The sequence below is a fragment of the Papilio polytes genome, unplaced genomic scaffold, assembly GCF_000836215.1.
Source record: "Papilio polytes unplaced genomic scaffold, Ppol_1.0 DF824180.1, whole genome shotgun sequence".
NCBI lineage: Eukaryota > Metazoa > Arthropoda > Insecta > Lepidoptera > Papilionidae > Papilio > Papilio polytes.
The window spans coordinates 252,330-275,350 of NW_013525024.1; the positions used below are offsets into that span (position 1 = coordinate 252,330).

A 23,021-nucleotide genomic window follows, 5' to 3' on the forward strand; every position below is an offset into this window, starting at 1 on the left:
ATTTCTCAACACGATATCTCTCTAACTGTTTGATAAGTGATATGGAAACACTATGAATCGATACTAGCTGTTGCTCGCAACTTCGCCCGCGTCAAATAATAATATAGCCTATGTTCTAACAGTGAAAGAACGATTAAAATCGGCACAATAGTTTTTGAGTTATTTCAATACGTACAAAAATCTTACCTCTTTATAATATTATAGTATACAAACGGTTTTATTTGACGCTTTCTTGTTAAAGATGTATGATGAAATGTTTGGTCGCTTACCAGACGATTTTTTACTCAAGACAATTACGAATGACCAATGTATTTTAAAAGGAGGGTATACTCTAAATATTTTAGTTTTGATTTATTATAATTAATGCAGAGATATCGTGGGTAAGCTGTTCATTTTTTTTATAATAATAGTATTAATTCTATTACTAACTTTTGCAGGTGATTGTACATCTCAACCAGTACGATTTCCGCGAAGCCAAAACTTTGTGGTTCGACCTCATGCCTGAATTACCCGGTGTTTAAAAGCTTTGTTATATTGCTGTTACTGCCTTATTTATGCAAGCTATTGATGCTTTTAGACAATAGGATAAGTTAAACGTGTATCAATTGAAATGCTTTTATTTTTAAACTTGTTTAAAGTTTACATATTTATACAGTTCCATCCATTATTTTAATTCATAATGAAAAAATGATAGGATTGCACAATAATCTGGTAATCTCAGTTATATTTACACGTCGTTTTATGATCTTTTTAACTGAAAAATACGGAATAATCAATAGCTTTTTAGATGTCTGTTTAATTTATTTTAAGAGTGACAAGGAAAGTTTTTGTATGCAAATTATAAATAATATTTATAACTGTGAAGATAACAAAATGTTGTATTGTGTGTGCAAAGTGTCCTTTTTTACTGTGTTCATTACAAATCTCAAGGCTTAATAATTGTTTCAATAGACATATAATCTATACTTTTGTTGGTGTTTTTACACATTTATATAATATTTAAATATATTACATGTTATTGTTTAAATTATGTACTTAAAGTTTAAATTTCATGTTAAAGTTTAATAAAATATGTAGATTTAGACAAATTGTAATATTTGTTTCAAATAAACTCACATCTCAACACATTTGTGAATCTCTATAATTACGAAATACTTTAGTACATATTATTTTTACATTACTTGCAAATATACAATGTTTGAAATGAAGTTTTATATACATTTTGTATAACCTAATAAACTATAATATTAAACATTTAGTTCAATATTGAACATAGGTTTTTAGAAATGCAGCGCTTAACTTGATATGGCCAAGCAGTAACATGATGAATAACAAATTTATAGTGTTGATAAATTATTTTATATTGTAATGTTATTGCATTTAAAACTTTACGTTATAAGTTAATGTAATCACTTTATATTGTATGCTTTTATAAATCAATAAACTTTGAAAAAGTTCAAATTGTTTGATTTAATACTAACCTAGAAATAAATTTAATATTTGTATGGTCATAGAATACATAGGTTAATTTTTAATCATCCTAAAGTTTAGTTATTATTTTGTCCACTTGATGCTGATATTGATCAATTTTCAAGTAATATTGAGTGTACAGACTTGTTTAACTGCCACATGGCTCCAACACATCTAAAAAATTTTGACACATCAGTGAATAAAATACAATGGTTTACATAAAAAATTATTTATTCACACTTCATTACAATCTGAATGAACATATTCTTGAATTACAGTCTTTCAAAACAGTGGCTTGTTGGTTGTAAATATAAATTTCAACGATCTAATGTGTTAGGAGTTATCTTTTGTCCAATAATTTTACCATAGCCACCTCTGCCACCATCATAGTCTGTTCTGTATTCATCTCGCACCTACAAATAAAGGAAATAAACAATTAGGTAATATCTGCGCGGACAAGCTGCAAGCTACAAACATGGCATGTGATCATGCAACACAGTGTCTTCATACATGATAAGAATAATTCCTGACTTCTTAAAGTACCAGGTCAAAAGACAATAAAACCCAAAACATCCTTATTATTAATTGTTTATATCAAATCATAGAATAAAATATAAGTAATCACATAGCCTGAAACATTTGCAGAATACTAATGTTAACATGATTTAAATGTATTTGTAAGGAGAACTCAACTGTTAAACCAACAAGGGAACAAAAGTAAATTAAACAGATGAATTAACAAAAAAAAGTAAAAATAATGTAAACTTTATGTTACCTGTCCACCAGTTTTTCCACGTCCATACTGTCTCCCTTCTATAAAACCAGCATCCCAGTCACATCTTATAATTCTGTCATCTAATCTTGTTCCATTGATGTATCTACAACAAATTTCTTCATAAGCTACTCTGAACTTATATTATCTCTTATGTGTATTATCTTGAACATCATCTTACCTCATACAATTTTCTGCATCTGCTCTAGCATAATACTCAACAAAACAAAATCCACAAGGTGTTTTCTTGTACTTATCTAAACCCATGATTACTCTTCTCAGTTCCCCGCAACGCATAAATAATTCATATATTTGTTCTTCCGTCGTATAAAACGAGAGATTTCCAATGTATAACGTTGACGATGCACGTAGTAACTTTTCTTGTTCATTTCGGGAGCCCTATGGACCAAAATAGATATAGCTTCCAAAAACTGTAAATGCACAATCTGTGATGAAAATGATATCTGATCATACCTTAAAATGTTGATCACGATAAGAACTTATCTCTATTGAAGAATTCATAGTGTCATAGCTTCGTTTCATGGTGAATATACGAATTTACTAACCCAAGAAAAATAACAAGTGAGATTTAATAAGAAAGCAATAATTTTTGTATAGTATACAACGTGTACACAAAGTAATTTTTATAGAAACAACAATTTGAATTATATCACAATAATATGTTGACCCCAATGAAAAATAGGCTTTTTAGTTTTATGAATTACGATTGTCCACAACCACAAATCCACAGCAGAATTGACATTGACAGTGACAGTGGCAGTAAAGTTGTCAGATGCCATTTATATTCTGTTTTACTTACTTTTGACAAAAGCAACAAGAAACTTTCTGCCGAGTGGATATTAAGATTTTTTCCTCTAGTCTATTCCGTTGACGCATATTTGTTAGGTTAAGCTTACTATTTTATTTGTAGCAGTACAATTTGTTCCCGATTGGATGTTTAAGATTATGTTTCCATTTTTAGTATGATACTTAACTTTAATAAAGTTCTTGTTTATTACATGTCCCATGTGATTCATTGTAACATGTCTCATACCTTAGTAATCCATAAATCCCTAATTTCACTGCCACTGGGACTACTCCCAGACTTTCTTTATTATAATAATTTCGTATCTTATCCATTCAAGATTATAATAAAAATGAAAGTAAAAGGGATGACTGTGATGACGGGTGATGAGCTATTTGGAAAACGAAACCCGGTGCGCTGACCTTACGGGTGTAGGATAAGGTAGTGAAGACAAAGTGAAAGTAAAAGAGATAAATATTTAGCACTTAAGGAAATTTAATGAAACAAAAACGAATGTGTAATTTTATATTATCTATTTATAAGAAAATAATTTACATAGAAAAGCATAAGTACTTAACAGAAGAAAAAAAGTACCTAAAATTATTACTCCTCTCTAAATCGTGGTCGTGTAACCATCAATACATCGTATATGTTTAAGCTATTTATTTACATTTGTGCAATCCTTATACTACTTACAACAGACATTTGAAATGAACAGTATTTTTTAAATATAATGTATGGATTGCATTGTCCAATTCGTTTAGTTCAAACTTTCTATGAAGTTTGGTTCATAGAAAATATCATTGTACATTTTTCACCACATGCTTGTTTAATAAATTAACACTGCAAGATCGATTTTATATACGGCTGGAATGAAATTCGTATGCACTAATCAAAGATATTGGCAGGTGCGTTTGTGGACTGGTTTTTTGGTCAGGGCAGCGCGGACTCCTTCCTCGAAAACCTCGTGCATGTTGACTCGTTCTAGCGCGGAGCATTCGACAAGTTGAGCAGCTCTGCAAAGATATTACCGTTCATTAATTTTTGAACAACGGAAGCAGCAAACTCTCAGAATAACAAGATGCGGGTAATGTATCGTCTATTACTTTCTCGTTTTCATTAAATTATTTTGAATGCAAGTGAACCATATAGGCGATTTGGTGGTACTGAACGTGTTAAATCTTTCTTAAATCATTATGTATAATATAAGTAATAAGTAAACATTAAATTAGCACTTTTATTCAAAATGTTTTGTAAACTATTGTTTGTAGTCCTTTCACATTCTGTCATTATCAGCTTGCGATAATACGACACGATAAGAGACCGACGACGCCCCGCGGCAGCGGCGATGTATCGCCCTTGCCTCGCCTCGCTTTTCGTTTATACCATAGATCTTGTGCGCTTATTTCAAATTGTAAAGAATACAGCAGAGCTGTTGTGTGGCGGGATTACCTGGCTTAACGAATATCCATGATAACATACAAACGTTGATTTTCCTTCTGCTGAAGTCATCACAAGCTCACCATGTGTCCCCACTGCTCAATCCTACACTAGATTAGGGGTGACATGCTAGCACCTAACTAGCTGTTTTCCGGCAGTTGTACAAAAATGTAATTAGTTATTTTTAAGTCAATATATTTTGTCTTTTGACTTACCGTATTTTCCTCTTTAATTTTTTCCCCTCTTGCGTGGTAATAACCGCTTTGCCTGTTGCCCTCAAGTCTATTTTCGTTGCTGAAAAACGATGGTTAATAGGTTATGTAAAAACAAGGAAAAATATAAACTGTATATTAAAGTAACATAATACAAGTAAACATATCATGGGTTTTCATTCATATACAATAAATAATACGTAAGACAATATAGCTTGGGCACTACGTTTTTAAGACACAAACGTGATATAAATCAAGTCTGTTTTATAACGTGTATCGGACCTGCACAAATTCAAATAATTAAATTAATGTTCGCTCTTTTTTAATCAGTAATAATTTCGATTAAACGTCTGTTTTGTGAACAAACAACGGAAAAGTTGCTTTAGTTTAATATCTGCACTTAAAGCATAATTAAATACCGTAAACACGGTGCCAATCCCCAGAATTGCATATGTTGGAAATTGAAGGAAGCAATTAGATAAAAATTCTAAGAAACGAAAAGTGCCTTTTGCTCTACGAGTACTCGTTCTGTACAGAACATAATATTTTTCAGTTACCATTATTTAATTTAAAACTAACTTTAGAAGATGATTTAATATGTTGTCGTTCCCCTCATTCCCATAACCCTCGCTTCTACTCTACACTTATTCCAAGCTAGTTTGGCCATTTAAGGGTATGATCCCGAACAATTAGTTACCAGTTATACGTGATCGATAAAAATCCGATAGAATTAGTCTTGGTGAGTCTCGAGAGATATTTTAATATGGAAGCTTGCTCGATCAGCTCTGATCTATTTTTAACCTCGACTGTAATGCAGCTCCACTAGGCACAATGTTATTCCATTTAAAAAAAAAAACTTTTTTCTCATACAACTATACGAAACATTGTCTATGAAGGATATCCATACAAATTCTGAATTTGGAATTCATGACGCAAGCGTTAAGTAACACTTAATCCTGCTCATCATTAAAATGTTTAAGTTCGTTTGAATATCATACAAAAAGATAATACAACGTCACGGTTTACTATTAAATTAGCGGGCGTAATTAAATGACGTCAAAGTGACACATTTAGTGCGCGAACAATACACCTCGCGGTAACTAGCAGTTTACTAATCAAGGCTAACAGGAAACGAAACCTAAGTACCTTTAAACAGTAGTATAACACAACCAGACTCGTCCCACACATCAATATTTAACGCCTGCATCGCGTGCATTCAGTAATAATAGTTTAATTTGCCAATTTGAATCCCAAACATGTTTAAAGATTTTCTGTAGTATTGGCAAAATAGACACGTGCGTGGTTTCAATACCGTTAATAACTTTAATTCTTTCTTACGGCTATGAAGTGGGGACCTGCCACCTTCGAACACCAGAAAATAATGTAATCGAGGCGTAAATTTGGTTTTTGATTAATTAATTTAATGTAAGAATTTAGCATAGTACTGCTAATCACAAATCAATCAATGTTAACTTTGCCATTGCGTCGATAAGTAAAGTCGAGTTAAACGAAACGGTTTACACAAGACAATAGTTTTTAAATACTTCTAATAATGATACCGAAAATCCCTAACGGATATCTACATCATTGTCTATGTTCTGCTTCCGGAATAAGGAGATAATAAATTCGGATAAGTCGGTTTGTCGTAACTATTGTTTTTACATTGTCGGATCTCCGTCGTGTTACCGATTAACTTTTATTATAATTTCGTTTAAATTCATTACATTACACATGGAACCCGGGAAGGGTCAAATTTCACTTACAAGATTTGCTTACAGACAGGCAAAGCGACAGGTGAAACAAAATAAAAACTTTTAAAAGTCAAATAACTATTTAAAAGCAATGAACTAAAAAGGACACAAAAAATTGCAGATGTTTGAGGTATTAATTTTTTTTGGTTCATACTGTAACAAAGACATATGCTTGTTATTGGAATTTAGAGCATTACGTCAATATAAATTTGATGACTTTGTTCCCTTAAAACCATTATAAATTTCTGGGTTTAACGACCAGCGAACGAGTTTCATTAAGTTGAAACTGTAAACAAATAAAAGTCACATTAAAACGGAAGGCGGAGAGAAGTTGTGTGCGAAAATAAACATTTCTACAGTCATTACAATTAGGTCCTTCCTCATTAACACACATTGGACTAATGTTTACAAATACACAGTTCAACAATTACTTATTTGTCGGTCAGCTACATAAACTATTAAATTTACTACAATTATCACTATTTTAACTAAGATTTTCTTACCTACTAAAACTACGGGCACAGACGCACTGAAGTGCTTCAGTTCAGGATACCACTTGTGAATGACATTTTCATATGAAGACCTGCTTCCCACCGAATAGCACACGAGGAAACAGTCTGTCTGTAATTAACAAAAAATGTTACATATAAATACAGCACAAACTAGTAGCATTTTAATTAAAATGGAAATAAATATTAGATACGGTACGTGATCGTACATATGCGTTTGTTATTTAAAGTTAAGAATTAATATGGCTATAGGCTATAGGTCAAGGTAAAGACAGAACAAGGTTGATGACATAAGATATTATGTAATCAAACACGTTATAAACAAACATATATGTACTTACATTACTATATGACAAAGGCCTCAGTCTCTCGTAATCTTCCTGACCAGCTGTGTCCCATAGCGCCATCTCCACCTCAACATTGTCCACGGTGATGTGACCCACGTAGTTGTCAAACCTGAATCAATCGTTTCTGATTAATTTCAGTGATGTTAGCAAAATCATTTGATAATAAAACATTAAAACGTTGGTTTATTTATAATTAAATACACAAATTGTGTCTGTATTTTTACATCTGGAAACAAAGAACAAATATGTACAATCGTTAACGTACTGGATTTAAAACCAGCGTCGTACGAGTGTTTCATGTTCATAACTATTTGAGACATCGAATAATTGGCTACAGAGATGGATAGCGAGGAAGTCCGTTGTAGGCGGAGGTTTCTTAAAGAGGAAACGACGCGCATGCACAATACAACAATGCCGCGAACCGCGACGCACATTTGACTTTATAAATATTGCACCTTTGTAATGACTCCGAGGACAATATTGATAGGGAAAACTCGCACAGTTAAATGACTGTTCAATTGTTCTAACTTCATGTTTATATTTGTAAAATAAATAATTACAAAGTAAAAACCACTGTTCGTCCTTAGTTATTTCGTGGCAAACAGCCCTTAAACGATTAACTTGACTCTCGAGAAATGTGATAAAAATATAGTTACGTATTATTGTTTTTATCAGGACATTATATCTCGATATGATATTGCAAGAAACTTTCTGTAGTTGTGTCATTTACAATTTTAACTCAAAACATATATGAGAAATCAAACAATCGCAATTTTGTTGTTTCAGTAACATTGAGATCAATTGCAATTTTCTCACGTGAACGCGATCGGAACTCCGATGAGGAATGCGTTTATGTGAAACTTTGACGTAAAAGCATCTGCGGCTCAGCGGCTAATTGTATGGCACCCTATCCCTTAGTCGGCAGCACTATTCCTAGACAACTTACATAAATGTCTGTTTTCGAATAAATATATTTTATTACGATTGGTTTATTGGTCAACATTTTAGATCTATTACGAGTAATAATTATTAACACAATTTTGATATTATAGTGCTGACTTATGAATATTATAATTTGAACAACAAAAACAAGTCAATAACTTTGAAACATTTGTGGTTTGAAGCTGAGCGTACTTTACTATAATTCATGATTAATTTAAACTTAAATATTAGTTGCATACATTGAATTCTTTAGTCATTGCTGACTCATGTTAGCTACAGCTTGTTAAATACATGAGGAGCTAAGTATTACGATGACGAAAACATAAAAAATTACTCATCGTAGAACAACTTATATACATGTATTTACAATCAAATAAATTTAATAATTCCACGTAGTCTCATGATTTAAAATTAAGGTAAATTGAAATTAAAGTTAAGACGTGTTGAAAGACTCGGATATTTTTTGACGAGAACAAATTAATTTTTATTGGCGTGGTTACACTTTCTGCCGGCACAGCTTCCGCTCTTATCTCAACGTAATGTGTTGTATAAACACTGCGTCATTTTTTTTACAAAAAAACATTAACAGTAATCTGAAAGACTACAATAGGAAATTTAAAATAAATAGTTTCATTACAGGTTACGTTTCGATCCCTGTGATTTATATATATTTCGATTTTCCTCTTTAAACGTGTTATAATGTTACAATTTCATGTAATTTTACGACCTACACGTAGTGATTAGATTATTTGTTACACGGTGAGTTCTAAGTTCGATTGCCGCTCAAGACTTAATTTATGTAAATTGATAATTGAAATGCTTAAAAGATCTAGTAAAAAGGGAATAGGGTTGATCTGTTTCTTAAATAAATTTGGTATATTTTTTTTTTGACATTTATTAATGAAAATTAACTGTTAATTTTAATAATTAAGTTTGTAGGTACGGTCTAATAAATACATTCGGTATGGTATCAGCGGCTAACGCGCTAATTTAGTTAGGGCCGTCACCGCTCAGCAGCCGACCCATTGACCTCAGCAGCCGCACCTGCGAGTTAAGTCCGAACTAAACGATCGTCTACTTACACCGTGGGCACATACTCCTCGGGAAATTCATTTCTAGTGTACACGTAGAGCAGGCAAGTCTTTCCGACCATACCGTCACCGACCACTGTTATCTTTAGCCTCTTCGTCGTTCCCATGTTAATATCCACCACATAGAACAAACGGCGGCGCACAGTTCACAATAATAAATATAATAATGTCTATTGTTACACACCGATTTAGCTACTGCCAACTCATATCGAATTTTAATGATACGCTCACAGGTAAGACGAATCGGTCCTTGAGGATTCTTATCATTCAGTGATGTAATGATCTTATCACACACTAAGATACATTTGTGATAACGCGGTAAATTTAATTGGAAACGGACGCGTGCGCATGCGCACACTCGCGAGCCTGAATGAGGACTGATGACAACAAATATATTATAGTCGAGTGGGAGTGATTCAATTGCGGTTGGGCAAAGCGCGGCGACGTCTGCCGCTATTACTAACGCGCCACCGCTACTATTGTCGCATCGCATTAGGACGCGTACAAGTACCCACTACGAGACACGCCGCGTTCAATAATTAATTCAGTACGCGTCTTCCTACCAAACCTTTTTACAAATCAGCTTACAATTTTTATTTAGGCTGGAAGAGCACATTATTAATGCATTGTCTTATAACAAAAGTGGTTTCATAGCTCAATAACTGATATTTGCCATGTTATTTTTTTTTTATTTTTTACCCTGTCCTAACTCATATTATTTTTCTGTCACTGAAATTAGTCTGTTTAGGCAATATGGTACACTAAAACTTTACTAAAAAATGTACTTAAACTAAGATAAATGAAATAATAAACTCACAGATGAATTGAGAAGTTGATTAAAAAGTTAAGAGTGATAAGATTTTTTTAGTTACAAATTATTTATTGATAATATCACAATCAAGTGCTTTTTATAGTTAACAGGTACATTATTTAACTAATAGTTTAAATAACATTTAATAATGCCAAATAATACTGTCAATATAAGTAAATATTATTAATAATAATCAACAAAAATGATTTCAATCGCAAATAACTTCATTTGCAGTAATAATAGTAAGTAAGACACAGTCATCAAGTTGTTTTAATAATTAATAGTTGTTAAAAAATTTTAGATATTAAGTATTTGTTTTATTTTGTCCTTCCAGGTTTATGAAGGCCTTCCAGCAATAATTCTTCTTTCAAAGCCAGTACTTCATGTAATAATTCCTGATTATTTGCTTGAAGCTTAGCTATAACTTTTCTTTGGTTTCTTTCCCGTTCCTTTATTTGTATAATTGTGGTATCACAAACTTCGGAACATGGGGTGTAGGATTCTGTAATTTGGTTATGTTTTAAACACTTAAAAAAATAAAGAAGAGTAAGCTAATAGTATTAAATTTACCTGATTTATTTCTCAATTTGTCTGTTAACTTATTATTTTCCAATTGTAATTTTGATATTTTAGTTTGTAAAGCCCTTTCAGTTGTCTCTTTTTGTTTTGTAACTTGTAAAAGTTTTGCATTTGTGTCCAGATACTTTTTATATATTTCACTGGACTGGTCAGTCAACCTCTGTGCAGATGCAACACAGGCTTTTGATTCATTTTTCTCCAATTTTATTTTATCTTTTAATCTAGTCACTATACTCTGTAATTGGAAATGAGAGATATTCTATCATATAACAAATGCAATCTGGCACTAGACATGTAAGAGATAATAGTTTTGTTGCCAATAGAACAGTCTTCATATATTTTCAATGAAGCCTGGTAAAAAAGAAATGAACCTTGTTTTCCAAGATATTATGTTCAATGAAAAAATGGGTACTTATCACTGATTGAAAGTACTTTTGATAAACCAGGGTAGTTTAAAAATTCATTAAAAACACAAATCTGTTTAATTATAATTTTATACTTACGTTAAGTTGACTGTTATTACTTTCCAGAACATGATTACGCTCTTCCAGTCTCTCTGTCTTTTCTGCCACATTTTTATAGTTTCGTAATAAAATCCAAACAGAGTTAATAAGTTTTACCAAAGCTTCTGTGGTTAAGGTATCGTTTTCAACATCTATATACGGATTAAATATGTAGTTGATGTTCAGAAGTCCAAATTCCTTTAATGAAATTGTATTAATAATTTATAGAATTCCTCAAACCACAACATTAATATACAAAAAGTTTTTACCTCGTATATCCCTATTAAACATTCTTTAAAATTTTTAACTGTACATGGCTCAAATAAAGTCGCTTTCTTAAATTTATAATTTTCTAGAAGTTCTTTTACTTCTTCGTCCAAGCTTTCAAATTCACTTAACGAAGCCATTTTATGATGTGTATTTAACTTAACTAGACAAAACAAGTGAAATACTAAAGTTAAAGTACGCGCAACAAATCACAAACATTCACATGTCTATGTTTATAAAATAAAATCAACGGAAAACAGAACCAAAGAGTATACACTAACACAGGTTGTGTTGCCAGAATAAGAGATGAAAAGCATGAGATTAATTCCATGAATCAATAAGATAGAAAAATTTACCTTTACAAAAAATATAGCTTTTTGTTTATTGTTTTTATTGTTATTGTTTATTGGCCATTTCTTGAGAAAATGCAATAAGACAAAAGGGTGCGTGATGTTGAGACTAGTGTTACTGTTACAGTATTGGAACTAAATTAAAAAATTGCTTATCCTTATTTTTGTCAAATTTTTATTCATCACTGCTATTATACTTACATTCAGATCTCTTCCTCTTATCGTCTACGTCACATCGTCAAACTGTAGGAATCGGACATCAGTTCAGTTCACTATACTTGCTAGAACTTGCTAGAACAACTAGACAGTAATGAAATAAAGACCACAGTACATTAAAAAGAATTTTATTACTGGATTGAATAACATATATATATATAGTCTCATTTACAATACAATCATTTGATTCACAGTTAAAAAAAATATTAGTCTTTAGTTTTCATTCTGACAGGCATTAGTTTTTATGAGATTGTTCATTATTCGAGTTAATTGGTCCGAACACATACGAAGCCCAACCACGGTGCACATATACTCGTAGTTGATGTCTCCGTAAAAGCATCTTGTCACTTCTTTGTGGGACGTCTCATGAGTTTGCTCTGCATCAAACATAGTCTATTATAATCAATTATATTGGGATGCCATCAGATACTTCATAGAACACAATATTGAATTGAATAACATAACATTCCTACAAGAAAAAATAGACAATGTAATCATTTATATTATTTAATTAACAATTTATTCACCTTGGCCAAATTAAGTCCAATCTCGCTGAGCCGTTTGTGCTGGTACGTGAGTGGCTCGTGCAGCTTGGCGTCACCTCGTTTGTAGAAATCACTGTAGTCGAGTCGGAACGCCAACGTTTGTAGAGATATTTCTGCATGCAGCGCCAACTTCAGTATCAAAGTTGTCACATGACCCCTGAAAATACATACAATCCAATACAGTATAAGAATTTTCACATCGTAAGGACATATAGAAAAATTTAAGTTTATTTTTTGACATTTTTAATCTTACCTGTATGTCCTAGCCCAAACATTTAAATCAGCTTTTCTGTTCGCCAGGAACTGGAGAAATATTTTTCTTTTTTCTTTATCTTGAACTTCATCCGCAGCAGTAAATGCATAATCACCTAAAAAATGATTTAACTTGAAGTTTTTGTAGTAAGAAAATTAAGAATTTTTTTGTAAAGCCTTTTATAAATCTTTTTATAAAACGTCTAGATGATATGCTCATGACCGTGGCGATACCTTATTTATTTGCACTGACCTCTGGCAAGTTTCTCCGCTTTGAGCTGTTCGATGGCGTCGCGGCGGTCGAGCTCTGCGCGGATGCCGGAGTGCAGCGTCGTCTCGAAGCTGCGCAGCGCCAGCGTCTCATTCAACACATTGCCCAGGTATGACTGCAGCTCCTTTTGTATTTCAGTTAATAAAATTACTTATCAAGGGTGCAGTAATACGAGCATGCCAGTTATTTTAGGCTCATTCAACATCTGGAATAGCATATCAAATAATCTGTTATTGAAATGCGCAGTACCTGTGTGGTGTGGTGTATCATGGCGTGTATGGAGTGCCTTTCGAGCGCGTTGTGGTGCAGGCGCAGCAGCGAGTCGAGGTGGTGTCCGCTGGCGGCGGCGGCGAGCAGCTCCGCCCACGCGGGCTCCGCGCCCACGCAGCTCGCCTCCTGCAGCGCGCCGCATAGCCGCAGCGCCTCCGCGCGCAGGCACGACACGCGACGCATCAGACCCCACACCTCTGCACTCAACATACATAACAATCTCTTCTTACTTGTTCATAGCTGTACACACTCTCTTCGCACGAATGTGCCGGCTCGTCCGGTGTCACCACGACCACACAGAAGTCAGACGTGAAGTTGAAGCAATTCCGCCTTTCGTCTGATGAGTGTGCATGTCGGAAGCTCCTCCTTCTGCCGGTGCAGTGGGCTGCAGTACGTACCGGGCATGTACTTGAGCCGTTTGTGCAGTATGATGTGGTCGCGCCAGGCGCGGTGCAGCGCGTGCTCGATGCGCTTGACGCGCCACAGCTGCGCGAACAGCGCCCGGTAGCGCGCCGCGCACGTCGCCGGGAACAGCGTGCCCAGCGGACCGTCCACGCGGTACTGCAGCGCGAACACGTCCCACCCGCTGTCCTCGCGGCCGTCGCCTTACAAAATTAACACACAAACATTACATATTCAAAACGACTAGCGATATAACTTGCAATGCAACATACGAAGCAATATGCTTTAAATGAACGTACAATTCGGATATAAATTGACGTGTAGGCGGGAGAGGACGTGCGCAGGCTCGAACTGTGCGTTGGTGGCGCGCACGGCCGCCTCCAGCGTGCACGTCAGGTTGTGCACGTACAGCGAGCTCGCCGGCTTGTTCAGCTCCTCTCTGAGACACAACGCGACCAAATCGTTGCGTTACAAAGTCAAACAAAGCGTAATATATTACACATCTAAATTCGGCGAAAGGATCAATGAGTTCAGTTATATGTGTAAAGAGATGACTGACTGGAGCAGTGTCATGAGATGGTGCACGAAGTCGCCCTGCGCCAGCAGCAGGTAGCGGCGGTGCGCGGCGAGGTGGTCCAGCAGGTGGTGGTGCGAGATGAGCGCGCTGAGCAGCCGCTGCGAGGCCGCCGCGTGCGCCGCCGCCACGCCCGCGCGCAGCCCCTCCGCCTCCCACCACGCGCGCCCGCACTCCCTCTCCGCACCCTCCGTGCCCATACCTAACAACTCATCTACAATTAGTATAATTACACCTAAATAGGCTTAAATATTTTTTTCCATTATTTTTTTTATAATCGAACGATGGCAAGAAAACAAGCGACAAACTAAACTCGCCTAAAACTGACAATTATTTCGTTACCAAGCAAAATGTTATGTGTATTTAATACCGTTGTGTGGGGTAAGCAGCGCTTGCAGGTGATGTGCGTGGTCGCTGGGCCCCAGCTCGTCGGCGCACGCCTCGCGCATGAACACCACGCTCTTGCCCGTCGCCAGGATCTGCGCCGCCTGCTCGCGCAACATGAACGACGGCACCATCCACTCCCTGCACTCCACAAACACTCACTTCTAACAAACACTTCACAGACACATTCTAACTAAACCATTATAAAACATCCTGTATTAGGAAAATATAATCCAAGTGCAATATTAGTTCAGTTTTCGTTACCTTACTCTATATTTATCATGCCACATCCTGTCTATCGGCACACCGTTTCTGCTCTCGATAAAGAATTCGTTAAAATTGTCTTCTATTTCGCCTAAAATATAATAACATAATAATATTAAGATCTTAAATCACAATTACCGTAAACACATACTACTATAAAAAAATGATAAAGTAATATATACCGTGAAGTAACCACCGTGTCAGCATGAGTAGCAGTGGATATGTGAGTGCAGTAAGAAGACGTCGCGCAAGGGTCGCCACACGCTCGTCTCCGTGACCCACGAACCGATGAATACAGGATGCTAATTCACCACCTAAAATATACAAATGTACACTGTGATTTCAAATATAAATAATTTTTATAAAATGTTAACTGTTCATTCAGCTCGAGGCACCAAGAATAATGTACCATACGTAATACAAAAAGATAATAATTAATAAATACAATACAAATAACACATAATTGATCCTTATTATAACTCACCTTTCTTGTGATGAGCAGTATGAACCATGTTGGCTAACCAGGTGAGCCGATGTAACGGCTCCTGTGCCCACACGCACACCCGACGCAATGTACCTCCACCTCCTTCGCCTTCACATACCTGTTTTCATAATTACATCAGTGTATGTTCAGCTCGGAACATGGCAAGATTATAAATGTGGAAAAACGGTCAAGCGAGGCGTTCCCGCGTTCACACTTGACCTTTAGGTTAGAGTTTGTTAATCCAATTCGTTTTATGGCATAAAGATGACAATGTTACAACCAACTTATGGAAATAAAATATGTTTACCTGCGATTGTAACAAAGCAATGCTACGATAGTATTCAGTAAGTTCATCTCGTACAGCCGAAACTAATCCTTCGCCCATTAAACCTGAGAAGAGACATCTCTATTCAACAAATACAAATAAAGAGGCAAACATCAACTTTTAAATAATGAATTTTAATAATTACCTTGTGGCATCAATCCAGAAGATGGGTCAATGAATTCTTTAAGACGGTCATGAAGAAATCCTAACTGGGCTACTCGAGCATACATCATTTGTAATGGACGTGAAACTCCGAGGGCATTGCGTGTCCGCACCCCTGTAGCTGCCAGCACAGCATCTCGTACACAGGCACGCTCGCTTGGTTGCGCTATACACATACATTCATTTGTATACCTAGTATACTTATTGCTCAAATCATTAAATTATGACAAAATTGCATTGAATTAGCTTCTCTGCTTACCCAACTTTCATACATTAAAGGGAGGCAAAGTATCTGCAACTTTTTAGCTTGTAACAGTTGCCTATTGGTAATTTTTTATATATTCTTAATGTGTTACCATATGTAAATTTTGGTACTGACAGGTGTATGCCCCATAACACAGGTCAGTACTGACATTTAGAAACCTTTAGCTTTAAATGTAAATACTAAAAAGTTTTCAGACAATAGTATACTTATTTATTACCATTACTTTGTAATACTATTGCGGCATTACTGTAGTCTTCAGGAAGACTTTGGCTTGATCCTTGTTTTAAAACATTACTGCTCCAACTGACTGATCCAATTGTACTTTTACTATTGCTTGATCCAGAACAGATATTCTAAAAGATTAAACAACAACTTGTAAAGAATCTTTTGAATAAGAAAATTGAATATTTCTAAGAATAAAAGTACTAACTACACGGGTTACAAACAATAAAAAATTTATAGGTATATAGTGGGGAAGAAAACTCCAATAACAAAGGAGAACAAATAATAAAGGATTATAAATACTCACAGCTATAGTAAGATTAGGCACAGGAAACAGTTGTTGAGTAGATTCATTTTGATGAGTAGTGTCAGAGAGGGACATTAGGAGTGACAAAATTGATACTCGCTGCTTTAAAATTAACTGAAAAGTAATTTAAAATCAAGAAAATATCTGCAGTTTTTGACTTAATATAAGGGTAAAAAGAAATTAAAGTGATAGTTTTCAATTATGCTTACAGAGTTTTTTAGTTTTGCATAAGACTCTGTGAATTTATCTGCATCTTGTGCAGAGATACTTGCTAGACGATTGTATATTTTTTGACACAACAACCTCTCATCTTGAACTGGTCTACCTTTCCCATTAGTTGAGGTCAAATACGATAGTGCTAATTCATAAGCGGCATCTGTAACATGTTTATTATAATATTTAAAACAAATTAATTTCAACAAATTATATAGTGCACAATTTAATGAAATATACTAAGCCTCTTTTATATACGAAGTCTCTAAAATAATCATTTATAATATTCATAAACATAAATAAACTTGCACCAAAAAAGTGAAAACTCAAGCTAATTTCAAAAACATTTGAAAAAAGAAACAAACCTGGTGCAGATGACAATTCTTCGCACAATTGTCTAAGAAGAATTGTTAAATTACTTGAAATTGATTCCATTGTTGATATTTATAAATCTATTCATTGCCTTAGAAACATTTGTACATTTAATTTTATCAATGAGACAAACACTACACCAGCCAATTGTCGAATTTAAAACAATCTAAACCATTTAATATTTATGAAAGATTGAAATAAAACGATAAATATCAAAGAGTATGCCACAAACGTCACAATATCAAATACGAATAGTATAGGTCTACAAGGATATTATGGCATATTTTCGACATTGACAAGAGGGCGCATGCGAGCAGTTAGGGTAACCAGCAAGGTATTATTTCCACCCTAAAGGGAAATTCTTTCCTTTTGAATACAAAAACGCTAATTGTTAAAGGACTTTCACTTGTAAGTATTTGTACCTTACAATGTAATTAGGAAATGTCCTTAATTCGTTTGTCGGGGAGAAGACTATAGCTAAGGAACGTTTGTAGCAAACTTTTAGCAATGCTCTTTAAAGAGTAAGAAGAGGAATAGCCTTAACATTATAGAAATTGTCTTATAAGTATTTATCTAGAATTTTAATTGTTATTTACAATCAACGCACAATTCAAACTATGGGGTATGCCCAGCGGAGTGGTTCGACAGGTGCGTTTTAAATCATCAGACAGCCAGTATCTTGTAATATTTCTGAGTGTATATTTCACGTTAAAAACTAAAATCCTTGTTGATTTTATATCATTACGGCAATGCGTCAAGTTGCAGGAAACACATTACAGCTAAGGCGTCGATCACTTCGATGTTAACTGAAAAGGTAATAAAACAACTAAAGTCAATTAAATTATAACATTTTTTTTATTACAAAACTAAACATATTATGTCCCCTTGGGAATGGCGAATTTTTTGAGTTACTAAATGGTAACACATTTTTATTACAACAGACACAAGATGATATATATTTTCCAATGATATTACTGGACCCCCCCACCGTTCCTTTTAGCGATAAAAATATCTCTGACATTCAAAAAATCTCACTTAACACTTATGCTACTTCTAAACACTTTAATCGTATTTTTTCATGGAATAACATTAAAAAAACACACAAAGAAAACTTTCAATTGACATTTTAATTTCCACAAACTGCCGAATGCTAAAAATATATTGGTGCTATGGAAACGTATTTTTAATGAAATTATTTTAATTGTAACAATAAATTAGTTTCATAGGTTTTTCGCAAAATGGCGAGGTGTTCTAATTTCATGGACTTCCTATAAAATGCATTCTTATCATCTATCTACTCTTTGACTGTTTATATTGAATCTGTGGTTTTGAGTTTATCTGTGATTATTCTCGCATTTCTGTATTTCTAAGCATTTCTATGAATTTCTGCAGTTTTGTAATGCTTCGTAATTATTTATATTTATCATGAAACGTGATACAAATTGATTAAAACGAATTTAATACCATAATATAGAGTGTTATATGTAAGGATAATTATAAAAATGAGTTTTTCAATCGACGAAGTTAATTTTATTGTCTACCGTTATTTACAAGAATCAGGTCTGTTTGGACATAAATACTAGCTTAGACGCCACCATTACATTTTATTATATATTTGTTATAAGTTTCTTTGCAACATACAATTGTTTCATAATTTATCTTACAGGTTTTCACCATTCTGCATATACATTTGGCATCGAGTCTCATATTTCTCAAAGTAATATCAATGGTGCCCTCGTGCCACCGGCAGCTTTGCTTAACATTTTGCAAAAAGGTTTATTATATACAGAAGCAGAAATAACTATAGGAGAGAATGGTAAATTTGCTGACCAATGGTATGAAAATGGTAAGCAATTGCTTTGAGTTAATTAACTTTCAATGGTTATGTTATTATCTTAGGCACTGAAACGAGGCTTACGGAAAGCTTAAGTTTAATTGATGCAGTTACACCTGATGCAGTTGCTAATCGTCAAAACGCTCATAATGCTCAAAAGCAAGCCATTAAAGAACCAAGTTCAGGTGGTGAACAGAATGGCGTCGATGTATGTATCAAAACGGACACGGTAATAATCTTTTTTTCATTTTTGGTATTTTTAAGGTAAGAATTATCTTTAAGAATCAATAAATGTCAATACCTTTAAATTTATACTTAAAAAATCTTGGTATTGATTGATATAATATTGTTCTACATGGTTAAAAAAAATAAAAGTCTCCTCAATACAAAAGGAAGTAGAAGAAAATATTATCGCTATGTTTTATCCGCCTTTAAAATGTTTATAATCCACATATAGTAAAAATGTTTAAATTTATCAACTATGTTTGTTATATTGTGGTGGTGATCTAATAATTTAATAATACTTACATATTCACTAGATGACAATGTCTCTTATAAATGTTAAATTGTTTACATAGGTTTGTTATAATTTATCATTTCCAGTTAATTTCACTGTTACCATGACTTTTAAAGTTTTAAATATTAATTAAACCAAGTCAAAAAAGGTAACTGCACTTAACCCTTAAATGCTTGATAATGCATTTATACAACAGTCTTTTCTCCCTTACACAATAGACTATTTTGAAAAATCATGTTTTTCCCTTAGTATATGTTCGACTTACTACCTGTTTCAATTTATGGTATTGAAAACGAAAAAACAAGGCATTTAATTTTTTTTATTTTCTTTCACAATATTTATTTTAGACACCAACGACATGTACCACAGCTCCAACCCCAACTGGGATACCAACACCAACTGCTGTCCCTGAGACTATGGATGTTGATCAATCAATAGAAATTCCAGCCAGTAAGGCAACTGTACTGAGTGGTCATGAATCTGAAGTATTTATTTGTGCATGGAATCCTAGTACAGATTTATTAGCAAGTGGCTCTGGTGACAGTACAGCAAGGTATTTTAATTTTATTAAATGCATAGTAATGTCATTTTGAAATAACAAACATTGCATTTTTTAAATAAAGCCGAATCTATAGTTAAATACTTTTAGTTGCCCATTTGATGTTATTCATTTATAATTAAAATCAAAGAAATTGATTTCTTTACCTTTGATTATCCCTTTTTGCACTTTTTCCCACATTAATTTAACTAAGATTTTAGAATATGTTCATGCAAATTCAGTTTTATCAAAATTTACTATGAATAATAAGATTGTTGAATGCTAAATTATAACTTCTAGGATATGGGACATGTCAGATAATCCCACCACAACACCAAATCAACTGGTATTAAGGCATTGTATTCAAAAAGGAGGTACAGAGGTACCCAGCAATAAGGATGTTACATCTTTAGACTGGAATGTAAGTGGGATAGTGATTACGAAATGTCAATATTTATTTGTCTTGTATATATACTTTGTTCAATGGTATGTACTTAAAGTAAATGTTTTATTTATTATACATAGAATGAACTGACAAAATTGTTTTCAGTGTGATGGAAACTTATTGGCAACTGGATCATATGATGGCTATGCTAGAATTTGGGCTACTGATGGTACCTTAGCCTCAACTCTAGGTCAACACAAAGGGCCAATATTTGCTTTAAAATGGAACAAAAGAGGAAACTACATTTTGAGTGCAGGGGTATAATACTACATTTAATTAAGATAAAAAATTTATTTAAAAAAATAATGTTAAAAGGTCCTTTAATTTGTCATTTCCAGGTTGATAAGACTACAATAATTTGGGATGCTGCATCGGGACAATGCACACAACAATTTTCTTTTCATTCAGCACCTGCCCTTGATGTAGACTGGCAGACAAACAATTCTTTTGCATCTTGTTCCACTGATCAATGTATTCATGTGTGCAGATTGCATGCAGATAAACCAATCAAGAGTTTTCAAGGTCACACTGTAAGTAATGTCTACACATGGCTACTAATTAAATGTTGTGTAAATAATACAATAATCTTTAGTTCTTGTTTTCGATAGTTCGTGTGTATAAAAATATTAAAACATCATTTAAAATCATTCATTTATTACGTAATTTCATTTCTAGCAATGACAAAATATTAATAACAGGCAATCATTGTTTTACTTATTTATTTATTACAGAATGAGGTGAATGCCATTAAATGGGATCCACAAGGACAGTTGCTTGCATCATGTTCGGATGACAAAACCTTAAAGATTTGGTCCATGAAGCAAGATACCTGTGTTCATGATTTGGAAGCGCATTCAAAAGAAATTTACACAATAAAATGGTCTCCAACAGGACCGGGCACACAAAACCCTAATATGAATTTAATCCTTGCCAGTGCATCTTTCGATTCTACTGTTCGCCTATGGGATGTTGATAGAGGAGTGTGCATACATACACTAACAAAGCACACGGAGCCCGTTTATAGTGTTGCTTTTTCACCCGATGGAAAATTCCTAGCAAGTGGATCATTTGATAAATGTGTACACATATGGTCAACACAAACTGGCAGCCTGGTTCATTCTTACAAAGGAACCGGAGGTATATTTGAAGTTTGCTGGAATTCACGAGGCACTAAAGTTGGTGCTAGTGCTAGTGACGGAAATGTATTTGTGTTAGACTTGCGCAAGCTATAACAGATGCAGAATGATGTAAACTATTAAAGGTTACAGAAAACCTTTAATACTTTACACCATTAATTCAACAAAAGGATATGTCTTGTGTTCTGGAATAAAATACATTGATATCCAAGGTGTATTAGATTGCAGTAATAACATTATTAAAGACACTGACTTAATAGTTTTATGTGTTGTTTATGATAAGGAAATTTTATAAAACTATTATAATACTTGTAATGATTAAATATATAATAACCATTAGATTGTGGATGTGGATTTAAAATGTTGAGTTTTATAGAGATAAATGCTGTAGATGTCGATTTTAAATTTAAAGTATTATTAGTCAGCCACTCTGTATTATGATAATAACATATGAAAAAATCATATAGATTTATGAACTTAATTTGGGTCGTTTTTATATCTTATATTGTGACAATAACAACAATGTTTAATACTTTACATGTCCTCTATACCAAAATCATAAAGGGGAAAGATTTGCACTTTTTGTATTTAATCAATTAACGTAAAAACTACTGGGCTGATTTAAAAAATTCTTTCAAGATTAAAAATATAATTTATCTGTAAGTAACATAGGATATATTTTTTTATTATTTTCAATTTCACGCTGGCGAAGTCGCGAGCATCGGCTGGTTTTATTATATTTAAATAAATCTTCAAATCAAGTTGCTAATTTTGATTTTGGGTAGGTTTAATTTGATTAACTTAACCTTTACCAGAACCTGAATAAAATAGTTCAAGATCTTTCATCAGACAGCTTCAGCCTTCATCTGCCCAATGTAAATATCCTTGCATTAATGATTTTTTGTTTTAGAGAAACTGCTCTAAAAATGTATGTATTTAAAAAAACTATCTTGGATGGTTTTCAGAAAACTACTTTATTGTTAGTTTAATTAAAAAGCTGTTTATGCTAATCTTATGGTATGCAGGTATATAAATTATAACATGTATTCATATGTAGTTTTATTATAACTTTACAACTTCCTCAGATACATGATTTTTGTTTGCTATTAAAATCTCAAATTTTATAGTTGTTTCTTAAAATTTTTTAGCAAATCAGTGATTTTGAACTACTGTG

At 33.7% G+C, this 23,021-nt stretch overlaps 6 protein-coding genes across 8 annotated transcripts in view; 2 read left to right on the forward strand and 4 right to left on the reverse strand.

Moving 5' to 3' along the window:
• The window catches only part of LOC106110966 (extended synaptotagmin-2), a 13,049-nt gene extending 12,528 nt beyond the window's left edge, over positions 1–521 (forward strand). The window contains exon 24 of the mRNA XM_013292935.1: positions 438–521. Within this exon, the coding sequence (XP_013148389.1) occupies positions 438–521 (84 nt within the window). The remainder of the gene's footprint in view (positions 1–437) is intronic.
• A 1,162-nt stretch (positions 522–1,683) lies between these two features.
• LOC106111042 (nuclear cap-binding protein subunit 2) lies at positions 1,684–3,013 on the reverse strand. Its single transcript, XM_013293008.1, has 4 exons — positions 2,717–3,013; positions 2,424–2,641; positions 2,246–2,348; positions 1,684–1,883 (listed from the first exon to the last, which is right to left on the reverse strand). Exons 1-4 carry the CDS (start codon positions 2,783–2,785, stop codon positions 1,788–1,790), a joined length of 486 nt encoding a protein of 161 aa, XP_013148462.1. The 5' UTR covers positions 2,786–3,013; the 3' UTR covers positions 1,684–1,787.
• A 545-nt stretch (positions 3,014–3,558) lies between these two features.
• On the reverse strand, positions 3,559–9,804 carry LOC106111235 (ras-like GTP-binding protein RhoL). The gene is made up of 5 exons (XM_013293259.1): positions 9,331–9,804; positions 7,301–7,415; positions 6,954–7,071; positions 4,703–4,781; positions 3,559–4,063 (listed from the first exon to the last, which is right to left on the reverse strand). The coding sequence occupies exons 1-5, from the start codon at positions 9,444–9,446 to the stop codon at positions 3,940–3,942; spliced, it is 552 nt and encodes a 183-aa protein (XP_013148713.1). The 5' UTR covers positions 9,447–9,804; the 3' UTR covers positions 3,559–3,939.
• Positions 9,805–10,261: 457 nt separating this feature from the next.
• On the reverse strand, positions 10,262–11,788 carry LOC106111215. The gene is made up of 4 exons (XM_013293233.1): positions 11,502–11,788; positions 11,233–11,430; positions 10,721–10,964; positions 10,262–10,652 (listed from the first exon to the last, which is right to left on the reverse strand). Exons 1-4 carry the CDS (start codon positions 11,637–11,639, stop codon positions 10,468–10,470), a joined length of 765 nt encoding a protein of 254 aa, XP_013148687.1. The 5' UTR covers positions 11,640–11,788; the 3' UTR covers positions 10,262–10,467.
• A 389-nt stretch (positions 11,789–12,177) lies between these two features.
• LOC106111214 (gamma-tubulin complex component 3 homolog) lies at positions 12,178–17,573 on the reverse strand. 3 transcript variants are annotated; one of them, XM_013293231.1, is made up of 18 exons: positions 17,371–17,573; positions 17,002–17,168; positions 16,793–16,906; positions 16,487–16,616; positions 15,982–16,164; positions 15,819–15,901; positions 15,512–15,629; positions 15,210–15,341; positions 15,028–15,118; positions 14,750–14,904; positions 14,365–14,581; positions 14,105–14,244; positions 13,802–14,008; positions 13,383–13,600; positions 13,116–13,257; positions 12,864–12,978; positions 12,593–12,767; positions 12,178–12,442 (listed from the first exon to the last, which is right to left on the reverse strand). In XM_013293231.1, exons 1-18 carry the CDS (start codon positions 17,438–17,440, stop codon positions 12,410–12,412), a joined length of 2,490 nt encoding a protein of 829 aa, XP_013148685.1. In that variant the 5' UTR covers positions 17,441–17,573; the 3' UTR covers positions 12,178–12,409. The 3 variants fall into 3 exon arrangements, with proteins under 3 accessions (XP_013148685.1, XP_013148684.1, XP_013148686.1); XM_013293230.1 differs by having other exon boundaries at positions 16,481–16,616; XM_013293232.1 differs by lacking the exon at positions 17,371–17,573 and adding an exon at positions 17,251–17,341 and having other exon boundaries at positions 16,481–16,616.
• Positions 17,574–18,735: 1,162 nt separating this feature from the next.
• Positions 18,736–22,482, forward strand: LOC106111241 (F-box-like/WD repeat-containing protein TBL1XR1). The gene is made up of 8 exons (XM_013293266.1): positions 18,736–18,937; positions 19,044–19,193; positions 19,277–19,440; positions 20,076–20,281; positions 20,567–20,687; positions 20,817–20,969; positions 21,050–21,241; positions 21,443–22,482. The coding sequence occupies exons 1-8, from the start codon at positions 18,880–18,882 to the stop codon at positions 21,941–21,943; spliced, it is 1,545 nt and encodes a 514-aa protein (XP_013148720.1). The 5' UTR covers positions 18,736–18,879; the 3' UTR covers positions 21,944–22,482.
• Positions 22,483–23,021: the final 539 nt, after the last annotated feature.